This window comes from Labrus bergylta, chromosome 11, assembly GCF_963930695.1.
Source record: "Labrus bergylta chromosome 11, fLabBer1.1, whole genome shotgun sequence".
Lineage (NCBI taxonomy): Eukaryota > Metazoa > Chordata > Actinopteri > Labriformes > Labridae > Labrus > Labrus bergylta.
The window spans coordinates 29,975,055-29,990,054 of record NC_089205.1 but is presented as its reverse complement, the minus strand read 5'-3'; the positions used below and the strand labels follow the sequence as shown (position 1 = coordinate 29,990,054).

At 42.9% G+C, this 15,000-nt stretch overlaps 2 protein-coding genes across 2 annotated transcripts in view; both read right to left on the bottom strand.

Moving 5' to 3' along the window:
• Positions 1–15,000, bottom strand: part of exoc3l2b (exocyst complex component 3-like 2b) — a 54,293-nt gene that overhangs the window by 8,854 nt on the left and 30,439 nt on the right. The window contains exons 4-8 of the mRNA XM_065959917.1: positions 4,265–4,530; positions 2,939–3,205; positions 2,370–2,488; positions 1,997–2,111; positions 798–908 (exon numbers count right to left, since the gene is read on the bottom strand). Of these exons, the coding sequence (XP_065815989.1) occupies positions 798–908; positions 1,997–2,111; positions 2,370–2,488; positions 2,939–3,205; positions 4,265–4,530 (878 nt within the window). The remainder of the gene's footprint in view (positions 1–797; positions 909–1,996; positions 2,112–2,369; positions 2,489–2,938; positions 3,206–4,264; positions 4,531–15,000) is intronic.
• The window catches only part of LOC136180509 (RNA-binding protein 25-like), a 6,219-nt gene continuing 4,494 nt past the window's right edge, over positions 13,276–15,000 (bottom strand). The window contains exon 2 of the mRNA XM_065960492.1: positions 13,276–15,000. This exon is cut by the window's right edge and continues 3,900 nt beyond it. The gene's annotated coding sequence lies outside the window, so the exon portion shown is untranslated.

Below are 15,000 nucleotides of genomic sequence, written 5' to 3'. Positions count from 1 at the left end.
TGAAGAGAGACAATATTGGAAGGTGAGAGAGGAGGATGACATGTAACAAAGGGGTGTGGTCAGACTTGAACCCACGGCAGCTGCGATGAGGACTAGTCTCCGTGCATACATAACCGCTAGGCTATCCGACAACCTGCTTTTAATACTTTACATTTTACATGCATTCCAAAGTGTTTGACTAAAACTCTCTTTGGACAACTGCTTCAGTTGGTAAATAAAACCTGTTCAAACCTGTTAAATTGTTTTCTCGTGCAATACTCAATTTTTCCACCAGAGGGCAGCAACCAGTTAAAACACAATTAATGTTTATTTGTATGAATGTTTGTGTACAAGTTATTACCCATGATGTGTCTCCTCTGCTGCAAACTTCAAATAATTAGTTTGTAGAGTTAAGACTTGGTTTGAGGGGGAGGTTAGAGAAAGTCCCCGGGAAAATCAATGTAAGTCAATGCAGGGTCCTGTGACGTCATAAGAACAGGACTCTGTGTGTGTGTGTGTGTGTGTGTGTGTGTGTGTGTGTGTGTGTGTGTGTGTGTGTGTGTGTGTGTGTGTGTGTGTGTGTGTGTGTGTGTGAGTGAGTGTGTGAGATCAGGAAGTGCTCGATGTTGACTTTGGCGGCGATTCAAGGAACGACTCAGAAAACAATCAGTGTACACAACACAGCGGAATCCACCTTTATGTAACACCTCGCTCTGATTCAATAACCTTTATTTAAACTGACAGGAAACACTGATCAGAGCCGCCAGCAGCTGTGTGGATCCATTATCCCCCCGTTACCATTGTTACACAGTGATCACCTGTATGACGGTCTTGGCCAAAGTGATCTGATACTCCTCAATGTGCAGCGTCTCCATCCACCTTTTCTCCTCCTCCTCCAGGACCTGGCTCAGCTCCGTGGTGACTTTCGCCTGAACAGGGAGGAGCCAGCGTTAAAAACAAACACACCTCAACTTTAAAAATAATCTAGAGGGTGTTTACTTTGACTATCAACAGCTGAATAATGCAGCTACGTTTCACACAAGACCGCTCACCATTTAATGAACTTATTGCACATCATCAGCAAATCCAAACCAAGCAGAAGAATCTATAGCAAGTAGTGTGTAGCTTGTAGCATTAAGCTAACTTTTTAAACTCCAGCCCTTCTTTTGATCAGCTGTTTGTATTGCAACTTATCTGTTCTCAAAAAAGGCAAAAACAATTAAAGATAAAAAACAAGAAACCAACAAGAAGAGCATTTAGAGAAAAAAATATCAGAGGATAAACAATAACTAATTTTTATCAGAGCTAGCTTAAGTTCTTTCACTCCCAGTCAAAACAATAAACAGCATCGACCTTATGTTTGAAGAACAGCAGGTTTAAAGATTGAGGAATTGATGTAAAGGTCACATAGTATGAAAATCCTCTTCCCCATGTTCCTCTAACAAACTCTTCAAACCCCCCAATGATGAGAAAAGTCCATCCTCTCCGTCTTCTGCCTGCTCCACTTTTCAGAAAATGTGTGCTCAAACAGGCTGTTTGGAGATTTTCCCTTCATGACATCACAAAGGGCAGTAGCCCCTCCCCCAGGTGGGTGACACTCCCACAGCTAGGTGTTTGTTCTGCCCTCTGAGTCTGCCTTCTCACCGTAAACAATAGGACATGGAGCGAGAAAGACCGAGTACACCCAAGCCCTTCCAGAGAGGGGGCGTGGTCAGACACAGATCATTTACATATTTAAAGGTACAGACACAGAAACAGCCTGTTCTGAGCAGGGCTGAAATAGAGGGGTTTATAGACATGATCAAATACAGGATCAGAGTGGATTTAGAACAAGAAACTTCACACTTTTAGCTCATTAAAGTTTGGCTGAAATGTTTTTTTCTTTTACCAGAACATCCAATATTTCACTTGTTGCAGTCACAATAAAAACAATAATTTAACCTTGTAGAACACAGATGTTGTTGGACTGTATTAAACAGTCAGTATGTGTTATTCCAGCAGCGTTTTTGTTCCTCACCCGCACAGAGTTGAGACAGTCCAGCTCCAGTCTGTCCACCGTCTCTGAAGGCAGCAAAGGACTGAGATGAGAGCGGCTGAACGGACTTGTGATGCACACCGTGCCCAGGACGTCTCTGAAACAAACATAAGGACACAACAAGCAAAATAATTTTGTGATAGGTAAAAAATATCTTTTCAAGACACTCAACAAGTACATTCTCCTGCACCATTTACAGATTTTTAAAACTATAACAAAAGGCCTTATTTTATTCCTTTTTATATCTTAAAATTAGATGTTAATCTGGACTCCTCAGGTATATGTGGCTTCCTGGAACTTTTTGTTGTTTTGTGAGTAACAGAATGTTTAATGCTTGTGTCTCTTGTGTGTGTACCTGTTGTACATGTTGTGCAGCCAGTCCAGCAGGGAGTAAATGTCTGTGATCTCCAGCTGGTTCTCGGTGATGGCCTGCAGTCGCCTGGCAACCGCCTGGTGGTAGCTCTGCACGTACACCTGACAGATGAAAGGTGGGAAAGTATCGTAAAGTGAATTTTTAGAGCTCAGTGTGGTGCTGGATGAAGTCGGAGGAGTGCCAAAGTTCGAAGAATACAGAAGTTCTTGAGATTCATGACTGCGAGATCAAAAACCAGGAAGAAAAGGTTGTAGAGGTAACGTAAAATAAAAGAGTGCAGTGGGATGAAATCTAAAACAAGGGGGTGTTTATTAGCCTTTAACATTATGAGCTCATGTTTAAGACGCTCTGAGAATAATTCATTTACAATATCAGCAAAAAAGTGGAGAAGAACAAACAATTGAATGAAAACGTACTAAAGCAGTTTCATTAAGTACACGTGGAGTTTTGTGCGTTTTTGAAAGGAGCAATAGATAGAGTCGCCCCCTGCTGGACATTTGAAAGACTACTGATTGAGGACACTTCTGCATTCTGTCCAGGTGTGTTCTCACCTCAAAGGGCTGGTACTCTTCGGGGTAAATAGACACCACGTTCCTCTTGGCGGCCCCGAGGTCGTCCACCACGCGGGCCCGGAGACGGTCCAGGTACCCGTCCAGCTCTCCGGCTGTGAACTCCGTCTCCTGAGGCAGCGAGCCACCAGCCACCGCCTCCACCGCCTCCCTCCACCTCTGCTTCAGACGGCGGGGCCTTGGGCCCCCTGGGGCCGCGGCCTCGCTGGCGGCCCAGTCTTTATCAGTCTGTTCCTCCTGTTGCAGCACCTGCACACACAGACAGGTGAGGCGGCGGTTATCTTTTGTTGACCTTTTTTAAGAATTCTTCACTCCAGTCGTTTTATATTCAACTAAATGAGATCTAAATCTTATCTTTTCTTTCAATGAGACAAACATATTCTGCCCCCTGGTGGAACTTTTTTATATTACAAGTATGAGTTTTTTCAAAACGACTGACTTCATGTAGTTGTGTGAACATCTTTGGTAGGATATGTAAAAATTTATATCGCTATTTATATTTCACCATTAAGTTGTTATTTTCTGTCATTATTTTTGTAATGTAGTCATGCTGAGATGTTTTTCATGTTGTTTGAGTTCCCCCTTAAAGGCTTTAAATGTGATGTTTTGATCCAGCAGATGTCGCCCTTGAGCACCAGCATGAAACCAAAACAACTGGCGCTGCATTGTTGTGTTAGCATGCTAATGCTAGCGATCTTTATTATGCTGGTATCTTCACACTGCATGTAAATTTACCTGAAATGAGCGTGATCTAGAAACACAGTTAAGCAGTGAGTACAGTATGTTATTCTTCTTTTCTCTAGTCCCTCAATTAAACAACTTTTATACACGAGGGGAGGAGTCAGCCGGCCGTCCAGGCGATGTAAACAAAGTGAAGATAGGACTCTGAAAACTCTGAAAACATCACAGACAGTGGGACTCGGGTGTTACACCCATTGTAGACAGTCATGACTTATTTTCAGAGGATATACTTGATTTCTACATTTAAGAGTGAAAAATCACATATAAAGACTTTAAGTTTGGAAGAGTTCAAGAGTTTGTAAGTCGGCTGGATTAAACTCTGTTTGGTAACAAAAAGGAGTGAATTATTTTGTAAGTCGTATCTCAGTCTGTGAACTCTTACAGATCAATCCACAAAGACTTCATAATGAAGTGACTTAAACAATCATCGTCATAAAACGTGTTAAAAATCTAAACTCAGAGTAAATCCAGACGTTACTAGATGAGTGAAACTACTTGAAGTCGAGTAAACTCTTCTAGTTGTCTGGTACACATCCCTCCTGTTTCCATGGCAGCAGCAGTCCTCACCTGCACCACCAGGCCCAGGTTTGGCCCAGCCGTCGGGGAGCGCAGAGACTCCCTGACCACGGCCCACAGCTCCTTCTGCAGCTCCTCGTACAGCAGCTCTACGTCCTTCGCCTTCCTCCGGCCGCCATCTTTGACGCTGGAGCTGCCAGCGTCCTCCGGCTCGGTGGCGGCCGCGGCGGACTCGTTGCACTCCTGCTCCAGCTCCAGGATGTGGGTGTCGGCGAGGAGGAGGTCCCGCTTCTTCACCAGCTGCAGGATCTCCAGGACTGAAGGAGACGGGAAGACAGACCAGGTTAAACCTCTACCTGAACCGCGTCTTCAGGACTAAAGAATACAAATGGTCTATGTTTTCAGAGCTGCTGATATGAAGCCTTTTTACAAATATAAATAAATAAAGATTATTTTTTATAAAGTTTTATTTTAATAACAGCAGGTTCTGTGAGCCTGTGTGCGGGGAAGCAAGAAAACTTTGGATCAAGACCAGAAAGACAACTGTTGAATCATCGGTTTGTTGTTATTTATTTAAATCCTTTCAAAGTAAAACCTATTCTGACTGAATAGCATCAACAGCTGCTTATAAACACACACACTTTGCTGTGTGTGTGCATCGCTCTGGAGATGGGTTGGTTTGTTTTGAACATCAAAGCAGCCCTCGGGGACTCAGCGGGACGAAGCCGGAGGTTCCCACAGAATGACTGATCGGATGGTTGAACATTGGGAGATTTGTGGGAGGTTTGAGCACATTTATATTCCAAACATTTCACAGGCCGAGTGTGAAGGTTCCTCCTCTGGGACAGAGATCTGCACAGCTCGTCCTGTTTGCTTTAAAGCTCATTTGAATCCTTTCATAATGATATTTACCAGATCAGAAAAGTCGCCTGTAGTTTTCCTCACATCTATGTCTTTGTTTTGTGTTTGTAAACTCAGAATAAAATGACTTTATCACCACGATAAAAATAGTGTGCATACTTCGCCTCTGCTCAGTTTACAAACTTTTTAAATCTTCTCACTGCTGGTGGAATTTACATGCTGTGCGTTTAAAGCTTGTTTTAATGTAAACAGGTGAGTTAAACATTCAGCCCGTACAGTTGAAGAGAGAAATGCTTTTGTACCAGGATGTAAACATGTTTATTTTAACATGGAGCTCTATGAGGACTGACTCACTGCAGGAGACAGACTCTAGTGGACACTGGAGGAACTGCAGCTGTAAAGTTGGACATTTTAACATGGAGCTCTATGAGGACTGACTCACTGCAGGAGACAGACTCTAGTGGACACTGGAGGAACTGCAGCTGTAAAGTTAGACATTTTAACATAGGGCTCTATGGGGACTGACTCACTGCAGGAGACAGACTCTAGTGGACACTGGAGGAACTGCAGCTCTAAAGTTGGACATTTTAACATGGAGCTCTATGGAGACTGACTCACTGCAGGAGACAGACTCTAGTGGACACTGGAGGAACTGCAGCTGTAAAGTTGGACATTTTAACATGGAGCTCTATGGGGACTGACTCACTGCAGGAGACAGACTCTAGTGGACTCTGGAGGAACTGCAGCTGTAAAGTTGGACATTTTAACATAGAGCTCTATGGGGACTGACTCACTGCAGGAGACAGACTCTAGTGGACTCTGGAGGAACTGCAGCTGTAAAGTTAGACGTTTCCTTGTTTCCTAACTGTTAAATCACAGCGACATGTTCCTGAATCAGCTGTGACTGAAGTACCAACAGACGTCGGTCTGTGATTGGCTGGTCTTGCGTCACTGTGAAGACGATCAGGGTGGATCCTCTCTGACTGACAGTGCTGTGATGTCATCAGATGATGTCACAGCAGCAGAGCGGGGACTTCACGTTGACGACGTCATCTACTGTGAGTGACATTGACTTCTTGTTTTCACCATATTGGAGTCGTTTCTGAATCAGATGTTTGTGTGAGAGGATGCTGGTCTGTTTTGTCGTTTTGTTCGGGAGGAATCATTTCCCAGCAGTGACGTCAATGTTTGGAAAATATATACTTTTTTAAAGGATGAAGAACATCAGTGTATTCAAGCAAGGAGTGAGTCAGACCAGAATCAGAGATGACACACACTGCCACACCAGGAACCACACACACACACACACACACACACACACACACACACACACACACACACACACACACACACACACACACACACACACACACACACACACACACACACACACACACACACACAGGAAGTAGTGCCATCTCCTGCCTCATCTGCTGCATCTCCAGGTACTTTAAATAAAAGCCTTTTGAGATTCTGGAAGGCACACAAATGTTATTCAGAGCGGTGTGTGTGTGCGTGTGTGAGAGAGAGAGGGTGAGGATGTGAGGACTCCAGATGTTGCCTCATTCGTCCGCCTCAGTGTCGACAGAGGAAGACACACACATACACACACACATACACACACACATACACACACACATACACACACACAGTGCCCAGAGGAAGATCTTCTTCACAAACAGAACAATGTGAGGGGAACATCTCTGCTTTGAATTCACATTTTAGTCTTCTAAGTCAAAATAAGTTCAGTCCCTGGAGCAGAGAAAATGTCAAATTTCAGCCTCCACATCCTCCCGGTTCATTGACTTTAGAAGAAGAAGACAGAGACACAGTGACGCCACCTAATGGTCAGAAGGTAACATTTCTAAAACCTACAGTTTGGCCTTTCCGCTCAAACTGTCTTGATATTTTGGAAACCTGAAGAGAGAATATTTGGAAGAAAGGGAGGAGACACAGCACAAACACGGCCTAGAGGTTAAAGGTCAGGGACTGAATTAGCTGAGGTGACACCTAGCAGACAGCTAGCAGCTCCTACCTGTCACTCACAGAGACCACACCCCCTAATTCTACATCCCTTTAAGCCTTAATATAATGTAAACAGGTGAGTTGCAGGAGACAGACTCTAGTGGACACTGGAGGAACTGCAGCTGTAAAGTTAGACATTTTAACATGGAGCTCTATGAGGACTGACTCACTGCAGGAGACAGACTCTAGTGGACACTGGACGAACTGCAGCTGTAAAGTTAGACATTTTAACATGGAGCTCTATGAGGACTGACTCACTGCAGGAGACAGACTCTAGTGGACACTGGAGGAACTGCAGCTGTAAAGTTAAACATTTTAACATGGAGCTCTATGGGGACTGACTCACTGCAGGAGACAGACTCTAGTGGACACTGGAGGAACTGCAGCTGTAAAGTTAAACATTTTAACATGGGGCTCTATGAGGACTGACTCACTGCAGGAGACAGACTCTAGTGGACACTGGAGGAACTGCAGCTGTAAAGTTAGACATTTTAACATGGAGCTCTAACTGCAGTTTTGGGCACTTTTATATTTCAATCGCTTCTTTTTCCCTCTAAATAAAGTCCAATCCAGTCTGACCTCATCTTTGAGTTTATTTTAAGACAAATGTTTTAAAAAATGTAAATGTGTGTTACAGTGTGGAGGTTAGTTATAATGAGACCTCTGGGGAGAGGAAACAATGCACACGCACGCACGCATGCACGCACGCACGTACACACACACACACGCACACACACACACACACACACACACACAGGTGTGGTCAGTTTAAAGTGATATATCAGCACTTTGAGCACCTTTAAAATGGACACCGGAGCTTGTAAAACAGCTGTAACAGCACACACACAGTCTGAATACACACACACACACACACACACACACACACACACACACACACACACACACACACACACACACACACACACACACACACACACACACACACACACACACACACACACACACACACACACACACACACACACACACACATCGTGTCAGAGAGCTCCACCCTGAAACACAGCTCCTATTATTCAGCTTCAGCCTTTAGAGGAAATCTGTTCCAGCTGGGTGGATGATGCCCCGCCCACCTCCACCCTCTGTCACATACTGTTCCACCACAACCAGTAGAACCATCAGCAGCACCATCAAAACCTCCCAGTCCATGTCATTACATCACTGAACTCATTAAGTAGACTGGAGCAGTCAGTAAGAAGTGAGCACACAGTACGTTTCCTTATAAGGCTGCATACCATATATGTTTATCCTGCTTATATCAATGGACTGTGTGTCTGACGCTAACGTAGCCTCTGACGCTAACACCAAGAACCTGCATTCTTTCTCATGTCTATGATCAAATGGTCCTGTGTCAATCGAAAGGTCAGAGGTCATGTAAACTCTTGGGATGGGGTGGGCTGTCTGTATTTGTGTAATTTTAATGCATGTCTGTTAAGTAATGGTGTTGTGTACGGTTATGATGACTTGAAACCCCCTTGGAAATGATAGGACGCATCTCAAAGGGATAGCTTTTAATACATTTAAATTCAAATCCTTGTTGATGCAGCAGCTCCGTGTTTTGTTGGAATATTATGACCTGAAGAGAACAGTCGACCTTCAGAAAGTAAGAAAATCAAACGTGTTTCTGTATGTCGGTGGTCTGACAGATGTGTAGATTGTGGTTTCTGTGTTGGTTAGATCTTGAAATAGTTTACACAGTCGGAATCACAAGAATCCCATCTTTCTAGTATAGAACCAGAGATACTAGAAGAGCACGTTATCATACAGGTTAATGTTGATGCTGATTTTATCTTCAGCTAATTATCAATGGAGCTGACTGATTCATCGAAGATAATGTCTTAGTTTACGTATTAACAGTTAACAGAGTTAATTTTATGATAAACTGTGCCCACCTCTGATGAAGTCTACAAACCTAAATTAGAATATCTGCACAACTAAGAGTTAGTGTTCACCTGAGTACAATGTTAGCTCTCTGTTAGCGCTCTGTTAGCGCTCTGTAAGATCCCTCTTAGCTCTCTGTTAGCGCTCTGTTAGCGCTCTGTTAGCTCTCTGTTAGCGCTCTGCAAGATCCCTCTTAGCTCTCTGTTAGCTCTCTGTTAGCTCTCTGTTAGCTCTCTGTTAGCGCTCTGTTAGCGCTCTGTAAGATCCCTCTTCGCTCTCTGTTAGCGCTCTGTTAGCTCTCTGTTAGCGCTCTGTAAGATCCCTCTTAGCTCTCTGTTAGCTCTCTGTTAGCTCTCTGTTAGCTCTCTGTTAGCGCTCTGTTAGCGCTCTGTAAGATCCCTCTTCGCTCTCTGTTAGCGCTCTGTTAGCTCTCTGTTAGCGCTCTGTAAGATCCCTCTTAGCTCTCTGTTAGCGCTCTGTTAGCTCTCTGTTAGCGCTCTGTAAGATCCCTCTTAGCTCTCTGTTAGCGCTCTGTTAGCTCTCTGTTAGCGCTCTGTTAGCTCTCTGTTAGCGCTCTGTTAGCACTCTGTTAGCTTTGTTATTTTTCCGTTATATCTCTGTTAGCTGTGTTAGCTCCCTGTTAGCGCTCTGTTGGTTTTCTGTTAGCTGTGTTAGCTCCCTGTTAGTTTTTGTTAGCTCTGTTAGCTATTTGTTAGCTTTATTATTTTACCGTTATATCTCTGTTAGCTGTGTTAGCTCCCTGTTAGCGCCCTGTTAACGCTCTGTTAGCTCTGTTTGCTCCCTGTTAGCTACCTGTTAACACTCTGTTAGCTCTGTTAGCTCTGTTAGTTTTCTGTTAGCTCTGCTAGTTTTCTGTTAGCGCTGTTAGCTCTGTTAGTTTTTTGTTAGCTCTGTTAGCTTTCTGTTAGCTCTGTTAGCTCTGTTAGTTTTCTGTTAGCTCTGTTAGCTCTGTTAGTTTTCTGTTAGCTCTGTTAGCTCTGCTAGTATTCTGTTAGCTCTGTTAGTTTTCTGTTAGCTCTGTTAGCTCTGTTAGTTTTCTGTTAGCTCTGTTAGCTCTGTTAGTTTTCTGTTAGCTCTGCTAGTTTTCTGTTAGCTCTGTTAGCTCTGTTAGTTTTTTGTTAGCTCTGTTAGCTTTCTGTTAGCTCTGTTAGCTCTGTTAGTTTTCTGTTAGCTCTGTTAGCTCTGTTAGTTTTCTGTTAGCTCTGTTAGCTCTGCTAGTATTCTGTTAGCTCTGTTAGTTTTCTGTTAGCTCTGTTAGCTCTGTTAGTTTTCTGTTAGCTCTGTTAGCTCTGTTAGTTTTCTGTTAGCTCTGTTAGCTTTCTGTTAGCTCTGTTAGCTCTGTTAGTTTTCTGTTAGCTCTGTTAGCTCTGTTAGTTTTCTGTTAGCTCTGTTAGCTCTGTTAGTTTTCTGTTAGCTCTGTTAGCTTTCTGTTAGCTCTGTTAGCTCTGTTAGTTTTCTGTTAGCTCTGTTAGCTCTGGTTTTATTCTCTGACTCTTTAGTTTCCACGGATGTGAAAATTCTCAGACAAGTCTCATTCATTCTGTAAGTTTATCTAACGCTCAAGAAGGACTCGCTCTGAACTCTGAACTCTGAACTCTGTGACTCTCTGTGTGAAATGGAAGAAGCTGCTGAGTCAGATTCACCTGATCTGATACACCTGAAGGAGAGGAAGGCTTTAATTATAGGCACCTGAGATGAGTTTAATGTTGATCCACGGCTATTTAAGTACATTTAATATAGTGTGTGTGTGTGTGTGTGTGTGTGTGTGTGAACAGTAGCAGTATTGTGTGAGCATGTGCTGACTGTAATCTGAGCCCTGCTTTCACATTTTTCTGCTCTCTGGTCGTCTGTGGGTTCACTCCGATCAGCTGAGAGGACCCGGTTCTCCTGCAGGTCTCAGAACTCTTTCTGTCCTGTGTGATGTGTGTGACACAATGTGCTGTACTCGTTAAGTGATGTACTCGTTATGTGCTGTACTCGTTATGTGATGTACTCGTTATGTGATGTACTCGTTATGTGATGTACTCGTTATGTGATGTACTCGTTAAGTGATGTACTCGTTATGTGCTGTACTCGTTATGTGCTGTACTCGTTATGTGATGTACTCGTTATGTGATGTACTCGTTATGTGATGTACTCGTTATGTGATGTACTCGTTATGTGATGTACTCGTTATGTGATGTACCGTGATACTGTTAAGAGACGTGTGATGCAACGGGATGAGATGCAGTTTGATAAAAAGTGATGTGATACGTTGCAACAAAATATGATACGTTAAGATGGGATGTGATCATTTTTACCGACACCTGTTGGTGATAATCACTTATTACAACAATTCAAAGGTTCAGAGGAAATGAATACCAAATAATGTTTATATATCTATATATATAGATATAACGTGTGCTAACGTGTGTTAGTGCTCAGTGATGGTCTGACAGATATCAGATATCAAGTAAAAGTCTGAACATGAATTTCTCTCCTGCTCTCCGCCTCTCTCTGTAATATCTCAGGACTGATCCTCTCATAAGCTGAGGGTTTAACCAGCTCGTTCCCTGCAGGCACAGCTGGTTAACACATGTTCCCTCTCACATTTCTTATCTTCATTCTTTCTTTCTGAACATCTTCAAGTTAAATTACTCATCTGCTCAGGAAAGCAGGATGCAGTAAAACAATAACGCAACGTCGTATTGCAACAAATCTGAAGCTTTGTGCAGAAATACGGACGAAATGAACGCAGAGGACGGACAGAAGGCTCCGTCTGTATCTGTAAGACGACCGACGTGGACCGTAAATGAGCCTTAAACAGCATCATTTGGATACAACACTAAGAAGCTAACATGCAGATTAGCAGCAGAAGATACAAAGTCTTTCTAAGTTACGACTTTCTCATAATAGAGAACAAACCATGTGACATATTTTTGTAGGCCGACCCTGAAGTAGCATCTCCATGGGGTCTAATGAGAATCCTCCTCTGGGATGTTTTCATTGGATTTTGGATCATTAATAAATAATCTCTGTGGTAAACACACGTTTCTGAAGCGTAGGCGTTTTGTTCAGCAGGATGATCTTCACAGATGAACGCCATTTTTATGATGTTTGAAGCGTTAATGCGGCCGACAGAAGTAAAAAGCTAACGTTATGCTAAAGCTAACTACACCACGGTGGGATGATTGTGACATCACTAGCGTTATGCTTCAGACGATCTCCGATAAACTAATCCACGTAGTTTAATAAATAGTTTACTAACATAATATTCACCTGAACCTAAAGATTAAACCTACAGGAGACATCTCCGACTAGTGAGAGAGTTCCCGCCCTCTGTGTCCGGCGTGATGACCTTTAATGTCCCCGACAACCACTGTAGTCACATTTAGCCGCTTGTTAGCAACCGCCTTTTTAAAGACGAGTAAAAACTTCAAACTTCACAAGTGGAGGTATTACCTAACGTAGTTTATGTGGTCTAACAAAACACCAACATCTCTTCAGCTTGTGTTAACCACAGACCTTATTTCAGGAGTCTAACCACAAACACATTCAAAATCCCCGTTGACTTTTAGACGTTAGACCCCGTGGCGCTCAAATGCTAACTTACTTCCTGGTTTTAGGACTCCTTCATGTGGCGCTCTATAACAGTTTCAGAGTTCACATGTCAGAAACTCAAACTGTGAAAGGCTCCATGTTTGGAGAAGTGATGTGTGAGTGTGTCTGTCAGTGTGAAGTGTTCTGATAATCAGTCTGCCGTGCTCTCTGACAGGAAGTCCTCCAGCAGCAGATAGCGGTTCAGACGTCCATCAGAAGAGCCCAGCTGTGTGTTACACATGCATCACTTTGTTTAAAAAGCATAGTCACACAAGGGCCACCAGTGGACTAGCGGTCAGTTCCCGTACCCCCGTACAGAGGATGTTGTCCTTGTGTGTGCGGCCTGGGTTCAAGACCAACCTGTGGCTCTTTTTCCTGCATGTCATCTCTCTCTCTCCCTGTTTCAAACTCTATCCACTCTCCAATCCAGTAAAGGCACAAAAGCCTAACAGTCAATCTTTAAAAGGCGTAGTGACATGACTACACAAACAAGCTAACAGGGTGAAGCAGTGACTCCCGGGTGCTGCCGGCTAAAATTACTGCTTCTGTGAAGGGAGATCAAGTTTTGTTTTTTAAATTCAGACTGTGAAATATTTATTTAAATTCTGTACTCTGGCAAGTGACTCTCTTTTTTACTGTGCAATACACATATAATATATATATATATATATATATATATATATATATATATATATCCTCTTGTAAATACCTCTACACATACTGCACATCTTACCTGAATGCAAGTTGTTTTTTGATGTGCGTAGCTGTGGATGTATGTGTGTGCACTTTAAGGTGAAGCTTTAATAATTTTGTTGTACAATTGTATAATGACAATAAAGGCTTTTCTATTCTATTCTATTCTATTCTAAGCGACGACCACGGGTACAGAAGAGTCTTGAAACAGGAGAGCGTCTTCGAACTAGTATTGGAACAAAAAAGACGGAGCTCTTTGGTGGAGGGCATGAGCAAATCTTAAAAAAAGACAGAAAAAAGGCCGAGGCATTTGTCTTTAGAAGAAAAAAATGATAAAGTGCAAAAAACTGCAGTTCCATGAGTGTCCACTAGAGGCTGGGTGTTACACCCATTGTAGACAGTCATGACTCACAGAGTTATTTTCAGAGGATAGACTTGATTTCTACATTTAAGTGTGAAAAATCACATATAAAGTCTTTAAGCCTGTCTCACTTCCACCTCTTTACCTGTCGTTGATTAAAAGTTACAGTTAGCCTTTCCCGTTTGGTGACTGCCATCGACGGGTTTCCAAATCAGCCTTCAGACACCAATGTGTGACATCCCTCCAACTTCCATGTTTACAGTCTGTGATGGTGTCTTGTAAATTCTCTGAATTGTCTCATCAGTAAATTATTCATTCGAGCAGAGGTTCCCAACCTTTTTTACTGGGAGCTCCTTCAACTTGTAGTTAAGAAAAGCTGAGCACCTACACTTTTAAAAACAGACTCTTCCTTTCAGGAAAACTTCAGTGCTGGATTTTTACCATCTGTATGTTTCGTCGAACACAGTCTCACAAACAAAGATGAAGCAGGAAAGTTCAGGTAAAAAGATTTCATCCCAGTCTGAGTGTGTGGTGTGTTTGAAGAGAAGTGGACTTCCTGTTTCAACACGCCGACACACACAGTCTGCAGAGCTGCTGCTCTATGTGAAGGGTAAATTGCAGAGTGTGTAAAGAACATTTCATCACCTCCATCCTGACCTTCACATGGAACATATAAACTCTACCTGTTGACCGTCTCAAGGTGAAGCGAGTCGTCGCTGTGTTCATCGCCCTGCAGCCTGACTGACTCTACCATCACTACACTGCAAAACATGAAGATCTAAGTTTCCAAATGTCAGCGCTGATAAATGAGCTGCATCCAGCTACACGTTTAATTTCATTTTACTGAGAAACATTTTATATTTTAGAAGTTTTGAATAGACGGCAACAAGTCACAGAGTTAACATTTGTTGAGAGGTGAGATTTTCTGAACATCTCTTTTGTACATCCAGGAAGTAATGGAGCATAATTTATCATTTATTTTAATGTTATTTACAGTTTAATTTATCGTCTATCTCCACTCTTCTCTGTTTCAAATACACACACAGTCTGCTTTTGGCGAGGCTTGCTGCAAGCACGCTTCAACCCCGGACAGGAAGTCAGGCAAGGAAAGGCACAGAGCATCCGGCCAATTTCAAAATAAAACACAACATAGAGACTCCTGATCGCAGTCTCCATCACTTTATCAACATGACGTCAAAACAGATGGTCAGACCAGTCGTCTTGTAAACAGCTGAAGTGTCCGACAGTGAAACCCTGAGGTCAGACGAGTTTTCTCTAAACAGAAGTTCAGACAAACATTCGGTTTCATCAGAACGCTCTTGTTCTCTGCGTGGGTCTGAAGCACAAA